At 41.6% G+C, this 16452-nt stretch overlaps 1 protein-coding gene across 2 annotated transcripts in view; it reads right to left on the reverse strand.

Moving 5' to 3' along the window:
- Positions 1-16452, reverse strand: part of LOC147673984 (uncharacterized) — a 987450-nt gene that overhangs the window by 585533 nt on the left and 385465 nt on the right. For both annotated transcript variants that reach the window (XM_086945069.1, XM_086945070.1), the window contains exon 5: positions 15876-15989. In XM_086945069.1, the coding sequence (XP_086801195.1) occupies positions 15876-15989 (114 nt within the window). The remainder of the gene's footprint in view (positions 1-15875; positions 15990-16452) is intronic.

Here is a 16452-nt window from a genome sequence, read left to right on the forward strand (position 1 = left end):
TGAGTCGAGTAGGCACCGGAACGAGAATTATCGTGTCCGTGGAATTTTTGAGCCCAAGACCCGCCGAGGCGGGGAATTGAACCCTGGTCCAGTACCGATCTCAGCTTCCGGATCTGCCGCCTCTAACCCCTGAGCCACACTTCTCCACAATTATAATATATTTATAATTAAATATTCACTCTTTGACCAGGAGTGACGGGCTCGTCTGAGTCTTCTGCCTCTGATAGGATTTGGAGATCTTCCGAATCTTCTTCTGGGACATCTGGGCCTTCGTCGAAGATGTCCACTGGTTCCGGAGCTGTTCTCTCCATGATGTGTCGACAAGCTTTTCGATCTCGAATGGTCTTCTTCGATCAAAAGGATGTGCATGCTGGACAGCTGGACTCGTCGTGTTCAGATGATAAGCACAGGTTGCAGACGGTCACTGTGCGCGAATTTTGCTCCACACTGGGGTCATTTTTTGAATGGGGTCCTTTCCATGAGCTGTAGGCCTCACTGGATAGGCCCAACGGCCCGCGTCAACGACCAGAATCGAACCAATGAAAGTTGGTCGAAGCTGAAGATATTGGAAGTCAATTTGAAGAGTTTTTTCGCGTCGAAGTAGTTTTCAAACCGGAGCAGAAAGTTGCATCCGAACCCAAAGGCGTAAAAAAACAATCTAAGGATGGAGTCAATGCTCATGCGCACTATCGTCCAAGGAAGGAGTCACCTATTTCGTGTCTACAAAGACTTCTTCCAAGGCAACAACAACCTGCATGCATCCGAGCCCAACACCAGATGGCGATCTAATGCTAAGTGTGAGATCTACAGCTCATATGCCTCAAACACTTGGTTTCTGTAGCAGAGTTTCGTCCAGGTGAAATCTAAAGTCCTGTAGTCAGGGTTTCCTACTTTATACCCAAGGAAGGGGTGGGACAAACTTTGGGTACCCACCTATGGGAGGGTCAGGACAGAGGGGTGGCTACACCCATATCCTTCGTCCAGTTTATTTATTTATTTTAAAAGTTTTGTATAGCGCTAGCTTAACCCATAGGTATCAAAGCACTTTACATACACACTGTAAAAAACAGAAGGAAATTACATTACATAGTAGGTTGGCAGTAAGGAAGCAAACCAGAGATAAAACAAATAAAGCATGAAAAATAAATAAACAGTGCATCGGAGGGGGAGAGAACAGTAAAAAGAAAAAGGTGATTAACATAGTCTGGTGACCAACTATCTTTGAATGTCAAGAGAGAGAGGAGTCAACTTGGATAATGAAGTCTAGGTTAGTTGACGTTGGACAGGAAAGTATTTGTTAAGGAGATGGAGTTTCAGGTCCCTTTTGAAACAGGAGAAGGAGGGGTTGCTTCTGAGGACTCCAGGGAGCGTTACCAGAAAACGATCGGTATTGTGTGGTTTTATTTTTCAGTTTCGGAGGAATAAGGAGTGAGTTGGAGCTTCTCAGTGTTCTGGATTGTCCTGCTCTTACCAGTTTGTTGTTCAGGTAGTTGGGGGCTGGGGAGTGAAGCAGGCCAGCTTGTAAATACACCTCCCTTCCATGGGAAGCCAATTGAGAGAGTTGAGAGCTGGAGTGATGTGTTCAAATCTTTTTACTCCAGATACGAGTTGAACAGCCATGTTCAGCACTGGCCTTAGAGGGGCGAGGTGAGCTTTTGGAGTCCCTGTTAGGATAGCGTTTCCGTAGTTGATTTTAGAGATAACTAGGGATTGGACTACTGTCTTGAGGTCATCACGGGGAAGAAAAGGTTTCAATTTCTTGAGGTGCTTAAGAGAGAAAAGAGCACTTTTTGCAGAGTTTTTGATGTGGGCCTCTATTGATAACTTCTTGTCAAGGGTGATGGCTAGAGACTTAACTGAGTCGGATAGGACGAGGGAGCTGTTAGGGCAACCAGATTCTTAAGCCACTCTTGGATTGGACGATGGTTGCTTTTTGGAGAGAATAGGATTAGTTCCGTTTTATACGGGTTGAGCTTTAAGTGGTTAACGTTGAACCAAGTTTGGATCTCGGTTAGAGTGGCATTGAGGTGTTGGATGTCGCTGGGAGACTTGATTTTGAAATAGATTTGGGTGTCATCTGCGTAAAGGTGGTAATTCACTCCGGATTTTTTCAAGATGATCGTGAAGAGCTCCATGAAGAGATTGAAGAGGGACGGGAAGAGGATCGAGCCTTGTGGGACCCCAAGTATGACTTTTGTTGGCTTCAAGAGGCAGGAGTTGATTTTAATTTGTTGCGAGCGGTGTTGAAGGAAGGAGGTGAACCATTTTAGAACTGTGCCATTTATCACATCTCCCTGTGACAGGAGACCTATTGCCCACCTTCCCCTGCCAGAGTTTCGTCCAGCAGCAGGAGGGCAGACTCATGTCTCATGTCTGTGGCTGGCAGCATTCATCTTGTGATGCAAAGGTCGAGAAAGCTGGTAACGGGTATACCGGTGTTGTCATATTTCTCCCTCTTGAAGGGTGGAATCATACCTCCCCCTCCAGTTAGTGGCGGGGAGGTATGATTTCAAGGTGTTTGACACCAAACACGACATGTTTCCTTCCAGCTGCTTTAAAGGTAGCATTTACCGTGAGGTTATAATGCACTTAAGAGTATATGCTTGGCAGCATCGCAGAACAACCCCGGAGAATAGATTCCGAAGGCTGCAGAGGGGCTCTGCTCATGCATGGGCACCCTCTCACACAAAACCCAGTACCCTCCCTTCAGGATTGATAAGGCCTACCATAGGGGTGACTGATAGGTTTATATGTGCAGTGATATAAGGTAGATATAGTGAACCTATATCTAAGTAAGGGGTGCATGCACCACCTTACACAGGCTGCAGTAGCAGACCTGTGGTGTCATTTTTAACGGTCTGCCAGGGGTGGCATAATACATGCTGCAGCCCCTGGGAGGCCTCTGGGGTACCTAGGCCCTAGGTACATAGTATACCATAAACTAGGGACTTATAAGGGTACCCCAGAATCCAATCTGGAGTGTACCTAAAGTATGTGCAATCAATTTAGAGGAGAAAGAAGCTAGGCTGGTATCCTGGATAGCAGGATACCAACCAGTCCAAGTTGAAAACAGTGAAACATCAGCAAAAAGTGGGGGTAACTATAAGAAGCAGATCCTACAACAAATTAATAATAAATTAATAATAAATTCATTATAAATACCAATAAACATGAATAATTACTTTATTATTAATTAATTACTTCCCACCCTATTCTCCTATAAACCCACAACCCTCTACAGAACTAAATTACGCAAAAATGAATTTACATAAAAATATTTACTGCAAAAAATGTAACACATGCATAAAAAACTAGACTTATACGAAAAAATTACCTCACATACTTTTAACACACATACTAAAATACAGAACACTAATATAAACATCGATTTTATTAACAACAATGTTTTTCCAAACGATATTACTGTCTTCGATATTAAAAAAAAACAATATTTCTTACCTTACTGTCGATATTCTGAAACACAATTTTTCTGCAGACGATATTCTTGAACTACGATATTTAAACCTCGATAATATGGTAGGTAAAAAATGAAAAACTCGATATTCTGTCTGTTTACTGTTATAGACTGCCAAATGGGGAGAAATTATTGAAGTATTACACCGACAGGTGTGGTGTAGTCAGGGCGGGGGAAGTGTAAGCAAGTCAATGCTTATTAGGGAAAGGGCAGTTGCGTGGTATGTTGCCCTTACCCCTACTTTTAAAGTTGTTCTCGCTGTAACCTCCTCGAAAAAAAACATTTGAGGGAGAGGACTGGTTGTTGCCTTTGTAGGTAGACGTACCATTGTCTGAGGATGTGGTTTTAGACCTTCCTCTGTAGAAGGATGGGCGAAAGGAGCCTCTGTTTGAAGGAGACTGGAGCTCTTCCATGGACTTGGCCACTTCAAGTGTCTTTTTGCATTTTCTCTAATGCCTGGTCTACTTCAGGACCAAAAAGATGTTTCTTGTCAAATGGTGTGGTAAGAATGGATTGTTGGACCTCAGGTTTAAACTCGGAGATCCTTAACCAAGCTTGTCTCCTAAGCAGAATGCTAGTGTTGATTTCTCTAGCTGCAGTGTCAGCAACATCTAGAGCACACCTTATTGAGGAATTTGAATATAGCTTAGTCTCATTTACCAAATCTTATGCCTTAGCCTTGTGCTCATCTGGGAGATATTGAAGCAGTTGCTCCATCTCATCCCAGTGTGCCCTATCATACCTGGCTAGAAGGCCCTCTGTGTTCGCAATGCCCCATTGGTTTGCAGCCTGAGCAGCTATGCGCTTGCCAGAAGCGTCTATTAACATAGACTCTTTATCTGGTGGAGGAGTGTCCCCTGATATTTGGGAATAAGCCTGCTTACGAGCATTAGACACTAGTCGTGAAATCTGGCCCTTAATAAATAATGGGTCTGTTGGGGAGGCTTTATACTTTTTGTCAACTCTAGAAGTCAAGATGCTTGTCTCGTACTGGGCTTTTAAAAATTATCAGCATGCCTCATCATGCCCTTAAGCATAGGAAGTGTTTGTGATGATTTATGTGTGGATGTTAGTGTCTCAAATAAAAGTTCTTCTTCTAATTATTCTTTTTGAGTGCCACTCCATGATATTGTGCAGCCCTAGCAATGAGTGCCTGGTGGGATACATTGTCATCTGGAGGAGAAGGCTTAGCTGGGTCGTTATCTGCAAGAGGATTGACTGTATAATCCGTCCATGGATCTAGTGGCAAATGTGTCCTCCCATCAACAGCATCATCGTCATCATGGTGAGATTGTGGAGAAGAGGATGAAAGCCAAAAAGATAGCATTCCGTTCGGAGAGTTTCTCCCACTTAGAAGAAATTGTACCTCCCTAGATGATTTCTACAGACATGCTGAAGTCACTAAACAAAAATTCATGGAGAGGGGGTATCCCAAAAAACTCATTAATCATTCCTTAAAAAGAGCCCGTTATTATAACAGAGAAAGTCTTCTGGATAAAAAGGAGAAAGACACTGCCATGGACAAAATTGTCATGGTAAGTAAATTCTCTGGTATAGCCAACCAAGTCAAAAACATTATAAATCATAACTGGACAATTCTAAATGAAGGAATGGAAACTAAACTTCGAAGGCCACTATACGCCTACATAAAAAATAAGATTCTACGGTCTACTCTGGTACACACATACAGAGATGACGCAGTAGAGGGACAAAAAACCCTGACAGGTATAAAAGCGGTAGGAAATCATAGGTGCGGCTCCTGTAGTGTCTGTGACCTGTGCTTAGTGACAAAAGAAGTCTGCCTTAACTCAGTCAAACATAGGATAAACACTCTAAATAACATCAGGAGTAAAAACCTGATATATTTAATCCTATGCCCATGTGGTCTGGGCTACATAGGGGAAACCGGAAGAGAACTTAGAGTGAGAATAGGAGAACACAAATCAGCCATTAGACTCATTAAGGACAATGCCCCCTTGGTAAGTCATTGGAGAGATAAAAAACAGACATCAAATGGGTGGTACTTGAAAAGATCAAAGAACAGACAAGAATGGGCAACACTACAAAAAGACGTAAACAGCAAGAACAGTGGTATATAATAAAATTTAATACAATCAAAAACGGTCTGAACACCAGAGAGGACTGGGATACTTTGATCTAAAGAATAGATATGGGCCTTATATAAATAAAAGAGTACCTGTCTTTCCGATATGAATTCCCATTATACAAAGATCAATGGATAACTTAGTCTCAAGACATGGACGCAAGCTGGATAAAAATAAAAAACAAAAATAAAAATAAATTTAAAAATAATAATTATGTAATCTGTATGTATATAACCAATATCCTTATACAATCAATAACGGTCTAAACATCAGAGAGAACTGTGATCCGTTGATTAAAATGGCTGAGGTGGGCCACAAAAAAAATGAACTAGTACCTTTATACATGAACCCCCATGAATCCCCATATAACAAAGTTACAAGACACCGTTGTGGGTTCCACAATAATAACTATGTAATTTTGTGAAAAATGTGGACCCTGGGGCAAACGATAATAATTATGTAATTTTGTGATAAATGTGGACCCAGGGGTAAGTAAATAAGCAATATTTAGGGGGAATGATAAGAAAACAACCAGTATAACATAGAACGAAGTACTGTTCGAATGAGGGCTATTGGTCCAATAAAGCACACCGCTACACCAGACACCATTGATTTAATAGAGTGCACCGCCACGTTAGATATCAAGTAGAGGTAGGGTTCCAAACATCGATAAATCTAATATGTAGAGTTTAGAACTCCGATGAACTACTCTTGAACAAAAAATATGGTGAGCAACGCGTAAATAACTGATGTAGTAGGAATACGGTGAATCCATATACGAAATACTGGATGAAACCAGGGAGAAACTTTGACCTTTTGAGCAGTGCCCCAAAACGCAAATTATAGGTGGCGGTAAAACTTACATTTTAGGTGAACCCATCGTGGAGAAATAAACGGGGATATATATATACGATACACCCTACAAGAGGATGTATTCTATAGACTTAAACTTACTTCTATAAAATGGCCGCCGCATTAACACTGAAAAAGAATACCATCTGCGCATGCGCTGCACGAGAGCGCGAGGGTAGCACCACAGCTGTTTCATATCTACTACGGTGCATATATACGATACTGGTTTTCGCCCAAACCGAATAAGAAATACGAAACCCGCTGTACCCGTGGCTATTAGAGAACGAAAAAGAAAGAGGTGAGTGAGGGAAGAAAGAAAGGTCTTAAAACCCTTAGTTTACCGTCCCCCACTGGGACAGGGTATAGACATAGTCAGATACCGGCCACTGATAGATTTTTGGGATGTAAGACCTAGTTAGATCAACTGTTACAGTATTTGCCGTGTAACTTTTGGATGACATTTCTAAACAGATGTCTAGAACTAGAAAAGATGGGAAATAGACAATACAATGGGGATCACGGAATAGCTTATACAACGGAGAGATAGGACAGTCCCCGATGCGAATGAATGCCAAGGGAGGTAACCTAACATATGAATATCTGTCTCGCCAAAAAAGGAAATAAGTACTAAATGACACGCCGCAGTAGATCCGGGATTGCTAAGAGAATATCAGGTCTCAGGTGTGACATCTAACCAAGGGTAAAAATAGTGTTGTCTGTGAATAGTAAACTACATTATTCACTTCCCCCATAGAACAAATCAAGTCTCTGCAATCGTGATTACGACGCGATTGGTGGTCCGGCAACAGAGGGAAACCACGGGGAAGGAAATACCTTTAATAACACGAGGTAAGGTATAAAAGAGACTAATAATTTAGGCAGCACATAGGCTTAAATTAACGAATACATAAAATAAGTTCTCTTACATTAATTTGTACTAGGGGCCCTGTAACGAAATAGAGGATTGATACCAGTCCGAGCTGCTAAACCCGTTTTCGACAGATAAAGAAATAAGAAGAAAGAAACGATTGGAAAAAATCTACCCATACAATCCCGCTCCAAAATAAACTGTAGTGTGAAGTACATCTCCAATTAGGTGGCATAAAAATAAAAATTAGGCGATAGGACTCCACATAAATTTTTCACCATATATTTATCTAATTTGCTATTAGATCTAACAGAAAGTCCACCAAATACTTGACCTGCTAACCCCAGTGTTGGGCTGTATGCAGGAATTGACCAACACCAAGACTGGAGGAATTAGAATCCTGAATTGAAAGGTCAGTGTATACGAGAGAGTGATATGACTGATATAGTAGAGCCGGTCACTGACTATCTTGTAACGGAGGGACCAATAATTTAATATGTTTAATCAGATATTGATCCTAGAGACAATGAGGAACTTGAGATATGTAAACTAGAGGGAACTATTGCCAGAATGATGAAATATACTAAGTCATGTTGGAGAAACTAATGTCCCAATGCACACATCTACCGTACAAATTGCTATAATTATATGCTAGACTTTTGACAGTGATGCAAGACTATGGTTTGCATATATAATATACTGACTGACACTTTTCTAATATACAGAAAGGATACCGGTCAAATGAATCTGACGACTTCAAGCGAATTTAACTTGTCCTGATGAAGGTGTGACCACATCCACGGGCTCTAACACCGAAACGCGTCAACGCTTTTTTCCTAGTAATAGAATTCAAGCCTAGGAGATTCTAGATATTTTGCGTATTGGAATACTGGAAATCCCATTGAATTTATGAAAAGGCCACTGAATCTGATAATCTGTAGCAGCAATAGGTGCTTTATTCACAGTAGGGGTTTTTTTCTTGTCCATTTATCTGTTTTTGAGTGTATGATTATTTGTGATGATTTAAGAAATGTATTTTTCTCTTTTCCTATGATGCTGTAAAATGTAATTTTACTATGCTTTTTTTAATCTGTTTTATATTATGAGATGTGTTTAGACCAAATGTTTTCAGTAGAATCCAATTGACTCTATACTGAAATTTTAATGATCATGTTTTTAAATAAAAAAAAGACTGTGAACGTTATAAACTAGTTTGTGACCAGTGATTTGAGTAGTAATTTGAGCACATGTTGTGAACGAGTGAGATAGAAACACTGTAAATTATGTGGCAGTACTATGCAACACTAACGCTTCCAGGGATAGCCCTTTGACTTTGAGATTGTGGAGAATCCTGAGGTGTGATTTGAAAAGGATTTGCAGGAAGTCGTGGTGGGGATGATGGTGGTAGATGAAAAGAACAGTTGGCAAAAGATTTCCTCTTTAAAGGGATTTTGTAGGGCGTGTCCTCATCAGGAAGTTTATGTTTCTGAGGCAGCTTGGCATGAATATGACCAGTCTCGGCGTTAAAATATAGTCTTTTTTGCTTGGGATCCATTTTCTGTGGGACAATGTCTAAATTCGGATCAGGGACATCTTTTATTTTTGGCGCTGACAGTTTCGGTGCTGGCGTCTTCGGTGCCGTTGTGGGCTGTCTTTTCGGTACAGAAGATTTCAGCTACGAAGGCTGTTTGGCTTTCGACATGGAGGATTTCGGCTCCGAGACGGATTTGTGTTTGTAACCAGAGGACTTCAGGTCCGATGAGGACTTTTGTCGACTCAGCAAAGAGGTGAAAGGCTTGACTGGCTGTTTAGGAGCCGTGCCTGGAGGCGGGGCATCAGAAATTTCATCTTGGTGCCAACCTTGTCCAGAAGGCTGAGGTGGTGCCGAAGCCTTGTGATTTTTGGGAGCGATTTCGGGGAGCAAGGGGTCTTCTGTACTCACGTCACCTTGTCCCTGCGGCAGATCTTCGGCATTGACGTCTATATCAAGTTCTGAGTCGGAGTCCTGCACCGAGAAGGCTTCTTCCACCTCCGCCACGGATGCCTTCAAGTCTTCTTGACCAGAATCTTCACCGAAGATGTCCAGCATGTCTTTGATGTTCTGATGCTGCATCTCTCGACATCGAGCCCAACGATCAAAAAGAGTTTTCTTTGATCGAAACTATCTGCAAGCATTGCAGTCTTCTTCCTTTCGCTCCGAAGAAAAGCACAAGTTACCAATTGTGTGAATCAGTGCCCGGATACTTCATTTGGCACTGAGGGCAAAATGTGAATGGTGTTGGTTCAATCGATGGAGAGCTGATCCGCCGCAGTAAGGCTGAAGGCCATCCACGAAGCTTTCCGATCGAAAAGTAGATTTTGTGGACCAAAATGATATGCGGAGAAGTGTGGAAATGTGTACGAAACAATAGTCGTGAGTAGAGAGGATTGCACGTCAAGAGTACCCGAAGAACAGTTTCAAACCGGAGCGCAGCAACACATGTCCGAACCCGATGGCAGAAAAAAACAATCTAACAATGGAGTCGATGACCATGCACACTATCACCGAAATGAGGAGTCACCTTTTCTTGTGACTAGGAAAGACTTCTTCAAAGAAAAACAACTTGCAAACATCTGGACTCAACACTAGATGGCAGGAGTATGCAAAGCATGCGTATTCACAGCACACATGCCTCGAACAGACTGTTTTTCCAGCTAAATTCAAGGATTATTATATATATTAGTGTATTTTAGTTTTCTTTGGTTCTATTTAATTTTCATAGTTTAATCTTATTGTTTTAAAAAAGAGAGATGTTGTATCTCCTTTAAACGTATTATGTTCTTATATATGTATTACTGTAATGGCATGTATTCATATGAATTACATGAATGGTCGCAATCTTTTACCCTGGTTTCTACTGTTGCCCAAGGAGGCATTCTTATCTCGGAATCCTGACTGGACCGCAGTGTCTCCAGTTGCTCCTGCCTACTCTTTGTGAGCTTGTCACCTTTATCTTCTCAATAGGGTATAAACTTCCTTCTGCAAGACCTGATCTGTGCTGGGGGTGCCATTACTCTACTTCGCTTTACAACAACAGGCCACAGAATCTGCTGTTACTAGGGTAACAATGCTAGTCGGAGTCATTCATCAATCCAGTGGGAGAATTAGGGTAGCTTTAGGAAGATAAGAGCAGTAGAATGGGGAGAAGCTCAGTGAAAGGACTAATGTGGCAAAACACACTAAACGTTCTGGTCCAAACAGGGAAGAAGTCACAAGAGATTTTCCCTTTAACTGTAAGCTGTGTGGAGCAAAGGTAAGAAGCGGGAGGTGCAGGATAAGGGCAGTGCACCTATACAATGGGGTTGCAGCCCAAGGGACCCAAAGTTTAGGTGGGACATGAAGAGCACTTGGGCAGGCAAGGAAGGAGACTGCCAGAAAAAAATATTCATTTATGTGGGGCACAAGAGTACATAGCGCAAGCACAAAGCATTACAATGCATTCTTAGTGATTAAAACTACCCCAATTACATTAAAAAGCTATCACAGCCTTCTGCTTTCAAGCCAGTGCGGATCTCCGAAGACATCTCCCTATCTGTGACTGATCCTTAATGACATTGTTTGGTTAGATATCACATTTAAACAAGCCTCTTCCTTGATTTCCTATTTTATGGTACAGTGTGGCTGGACCAGTTGTACTAGAACATTGATCTGGTAATCATGCAGTTTATCATCATACTGTACATTCTTACACTGCTGTCCTTGGTATTATTTGACTCCATACCAAGGGCCAGATGTAAGACTCTTTCATTTTGCGGCTCATTGCGAGGCGCTAAATGAAATGCACAACAGTGTTATTACACTCTTCTGCGATTCCCAATGTGGTTGCAAATTTCGAGTCTCATTAATATTAATGAGCCTCTTGCAATTTGCGAGCCCATTGGGAATGCCAGCCATCCCAGGGATGGTGGCCTGCTGGGCTCAGCAGACCACCATGTATGGGACTGCTTTTTAATAAAGCAGCTTTTTTTTAATGCAGCCCGTTTTCCTTAAAGGAAAACGGGATACATTTAAAAAAACAAAATTAAATGAAACGTTTTCGTTTCAATTTTCAAGGGCAGGCAGTGGTCCCTTGGGACCACTGCTTCCCTTAAAAAATATTTTTGAGACATTCGTAAAGTGGAAGGGATTCCCTGGGGACCCCTTCCAAATTGCTACTGCATTACCACCCTCTTGAAGAGGGTGGTAATTTGCAAGCATTTTGCGACTGCAGTCACAAAACATTCACACATAGCATTGCGGACGCAATTAGGAAGGGAACGGCCCTTTCTAATTGCGACTTGCAATTTCTAAATAGCGAGTCGCAAATTAATTGCGACTCGCTATTTAGGAATTGAACATGGCCAACAGTGATTTTACATGAGCAAACGGGTTCGCAAACCCGTTTGCACATGCAAAATCATGTCGTACATCTGGCCCTTAATGTTTTACAACCTTAATACAGACTTTGAGGGTGTCCTCAATTGTTACATGCATTTCATGGAACATTAATGGGATTATATTCTTTCTTTAAAGCATGCCCATGTCTTGTATTTTCTTGTTGTAGAATTATTTTTTCTTACATTTCCTTTCAGCTTCTATACCATTTCCTACTGAGAATTTAAATTCGTTTGAAAAGTCCCACCGTAAAACCTACTAATTAAGACAAGTCCATAACTTGTTGAGGGATTCAGCAATGTTTTCTAATTTGCCCCCAGTTGGACACCGTTCACCACTAGCCACTCTTGACTTCATTGAAGAATCTTTATAAGAGCATGCTTACTTTACCAGTGTTTAGACTTTGTTCTTTAGATGGTGGAATTTTGGGCTTAGGGAATTTGTGTTGGACAAGTTGCATTTTTCATCGGTACCTGGAGGTTGAGGAACTGAGGCTTTAAGTTCAATGAGTTGTCGACTGTGGTAATAAAGGTTGGATCAGTCTCATATCTGGGAATAGAGTGCAGCAAGAGTCCCTAACACAAACTGCAATCCCTTGAATGGAAAAGCTCACGGAAAAGGCTACAGACCTGAACATTTCCAAAGATCTCCCACTCAACCATTTTGTAGTTCCAAACTAAATAAGTATAGGGTCAATTGTATAGGAAACTATGCTAAGTGAATTGTAGCAAGAAAAACATTTGAGATTGTGTCCCAACCCCAGAAGGTAAGCACCCTTTGTTTTTTATGTGTAGCCTTACTATAATTAATTCATTTAACTAACTGTTAAAATAAACTGTGTTTGGATAAACTCTATTTTTATTTCCATTGTACAACATCCGCAGGGAAGAGACACTCTAAAAACATTCTATACATAATACGCCATCATGTGAGGTTTATAACCACAAAATCATTATTTCAAAAAACATTACCCTAACACCCACAGTCACCTGGTATCTATACACACACACAACACACACAACACATACACACACACACACACACCTCTCTCATTATCTGCTCAAAAACCATAGTCTGATCTTATCGTTTCATTGAAAGAGTCCTGGTGCTCTAAGAATTGGGGAGCATACAAAGTGTGGCATGCCAACACATCAAAGATCTAACATTGGTCTCCAAATTAGGTTGAATCAGGCAATACCCCGCCTCTGACATTACTGGCTGTTTTATATAATAATAATAATAATAATAATAATAATAAATGAGCTTGTAAAGCGCCTGGTTACACTAACTAGTGTGTCCCCACGCTGTGGATATTGATGCTGTCAGTGGCAACCTGATCAAGGCAGGTTCAGTTTGGCTTTATATCTGAAAGAACCATGTCTTTAATTTTTTTCCGGAATCGATTTTTGGATTGTTCTATTCGGAGGTCCTGGGGAAGAGCGTTCCAGTGTTTATCGGCTAGGAAGCGAAAGGATTGACCTCCCATTCTTGCTCTTTTAATTACTGGGATCTTAACCTGTCCCGAACCCTGGGATCATAAGGCCCTGTTAGGAGTGTAGGGGGACAATAGGTTATGTACGTACTTTAGACCCTTTCCCCGCAGGATACGTTGACGGATGCATAGAGCCTTAAAGAGAATTCTCTCCTTCACCGGGAGCCAGTGAAAGTGACTCGTGCGTTCTTGGAGGAGGCTCTTCTTGAAAGCAACAGAACTAGACGGGATGCCGCGTTCTGGATACATTGTAGTTTCTGGATGCTCTTACCACTGGCTCCTATGTATAGCGCATTCCCATAGTCCAGGTGGGAGGTTACCAGTGCATGGACTAAAGTTCTCCTGGCCGCTACGGGGAGCACATCTAAAATTTTCCTAAGGCCTTTCATTATACCGAAGCACTTCCCTGCCACCATCCTAGTGTGGTGGTCATAAGAGAGCTTACGGTCTAGCCACATCCCTAAGTTCTTCAACTGATCACTAGGGGTGGGGGTGGTGCCAAGAGTCTGCGGCCACCATCTCGGAGACCACATCTAGGGAGCTCTACCTACAATCAGGACCTCTGTCTTGCATCCATTCAGCATTAGGCAGTTGTTCGACATCCAAACTGCCAGCTCCTGAAGACATGTTGAGAAGTTGGTGGCAGTCTCTTCATGAGATTGAGATAGGGATACCAGTAGTTGCGTGTCATCAGCATATGACACAACACTAATGCCATATTTCTCAATGATGTCTGCCAGAGGGGCCATATAAAGATTGAAATGAGTGGGGCTCAATATCGAGCCCTGCGGGACTCCTTGAGCCAGCCTAATGCTCTTCGAAAAGTATGGCCTTTGAGACACTTGGAAGCTTCTGTCCTGTAAGAAAGATCTTAACCAATTAAGGGCCAGCTTGGTTAATCCTCCTTCCTTGAGAGGTTGTAAGAAAAGTGAATGGGCGACGGTGTCGAAGGCCGTACTGAGATCTAACAGGATCAGTGCCACCGTCTGCCCCACACCTGCAAGTCTATGAATGGTTTCTCTAGACAGGAGCAACGCCGATTCTGTGGTATATGTTGCCCAAAAACCCAATTGCGTGGGGTGGAGTAGACTGAGCTGGTTCATATGTGTTGTTAATTGAATGTTGACCGTTTTCTCTGCAATTTTAGCAAAGTACGGCAGAAGCTAGACCGGTCGTAGGTTTTCCAGCTGACTTATGTTCACCTCTGGCTTTTTCTTGATGGGGATAACCACTGCCTCTTTCCACCTTTGGGGAACCACCCCTGATTCAAACAAAAGTTTGAGGAGGGGACTGATATATGGGGCAATGATGTCCATGCTCTCCCTCATATTTTTAGGTTTCATGGGATCCCTCGGTGAACCTGACTAGATGCTTAGGGCCATAGCTTTAAGATCGTCCAAGAGCGGAGTTTAAATCAGGGGAGGTTAAATCTGGAGAGGCAGAGTGCCAAGATGCTCAGCACCCTTTAAAACTACTTCATTAGGGAGTATTACTCATACCCAAAAGGGCAACACCTAGATCAGAGTACTTCCCCGTGATAACCAAAAGCAATTCCCCCCAAAGACTATCTGGGAAAGATTCCCCAGATGCGTAGCAAATTCCTATTTGACAACACTCTTACCAACATCTGGGAGTAACATTAGGGTACAAGCAGTATAGTTTTAGAAGTACATAGTACTTGTCATAGAGAAGTCTGAAATGGATGTCTTTATTCTGTACAGTTGTTGAGCTTTTGACAATGTCTATGTGTATCATGACTGAGTCTTTGTTACAAATCAGTTTACCAAGACAACGTTTATATTTCATCCTACACAACCAAGTGGAGGTTGTCTTAGACTCCAATAATATGGTATACAGCTTAGAGATGGCCACTCTAGGTCCGGGTTTTTATTTGTATTATTATTTTCAACCATAAAGGCAATAATCACATTTATTTTATTGAACGGGGCCTTAGAAAAATGGCACATAAATGTATCAATAAAAACTGCACCATAATTTACCAACTGTCAGTGACTTTAATCTATGTTTAAATGTTGCATATGTTTTTGGGTGAACATTCATTTTGAAAGCAAATAAATTGGACAGTCATTTAGCACATTTGTCCACACCTATGATCTGGTTTTTTTCAAATTGCAAATATTTTTGTGCGCATTTTATTTTGAGCTCAAACAACATCAATCTTGGTTCTATCCTTCATCATGTGTCTGCATACTATACAGAAGCATTATAAACAGCCACAAATAGTTATATAAGGCAAACATTTTCATATTGGACTGATATCAGAAGAGCAAGATGAACTTACAATTTACTGTGTTTCCTAAGAGTAAAGGTTAACTATTAATCGTATATACACGTTTGAACACTTTATTTATTGGGATATATATATATATAACTTGCCGCAGCAGCAACAAGCAATACTCTTTCCCACAACCACGCTGTGGCACTAACCTGGCAGCTAAGCGGTTTGTGCTGCAGAGTTGGGGCTACTTACAAACAGCACACAATTAATATGAACCAGTTGTCTTTGAACACCAAAAACAATATGTCCTAGAAGTGAGGCAATAGAAATTCCTCACCCTGTCCACATTCAGGAGGTTTAGCTATTATCCCTTGATTAAGAACAGCCCACATTTGCAATGCAATTCCATAATAGAAGTCTTCATGCTTACTTGCTGTAGGAACCTTTCGAGCTTTGCGTTCCCCGGAGTTTGAAGGGTTCATTACATACAATTTATGAGCCTCCTTAATTCTAAATAGAATGTCAGGCTTCACTTCCTGTGAACCTGTAACAAAACAAAAAATAATTTATATTATTTATTCATCAATTTGGATATGCATGTATCCTTCGGAGAAATTTGTCAACTGAAGAATTGCATAGGGTAGGGAGAGGGGTCTAGGAAAGAAAAATAGTAAGTACACCGAAAGGATGCTTTGAAGGCCCAACTGGTTGCGGACATGTCGTTTTAAATCTCGAGTCATTGTTCATAGTCTGACCCACACACAAAATGCATTACAACGTGAGAGAAAGCAGCCATGTAGCTGCTGGGTAAGTGGCTATGAGAGAAGCAGGTAGGCGTTCCCTGCCCTGCTTCGTCAACATCAACCAATCATGTTGGCCTATCACAATGGACCCAGCTATTCCATCAGACAGTGTGTTTTGAAGTCCATCATAGGTCATTTGTGCAAATGACTGATGCATGTTTTGTGGAAGAAACAGGCGCTTCCCTGGCCAGCTCTCAAAGAACA

The sequence above is a fragment of the Lissotriton vulgaris genome, chromosome 12 (assembly GCF_964263255.1).
Source record: "Lissotriton vulgaris chromosome 12, aLisVul1.2, whole genome shotgun sequence".
In the NCBI taxonomy this organism is placed as follows: Eukaryota; Metazoa; Chordata; class Amphibia; order Caudata; family Salamandridae; genus Lissotriton; species Lissotriton vulgaris.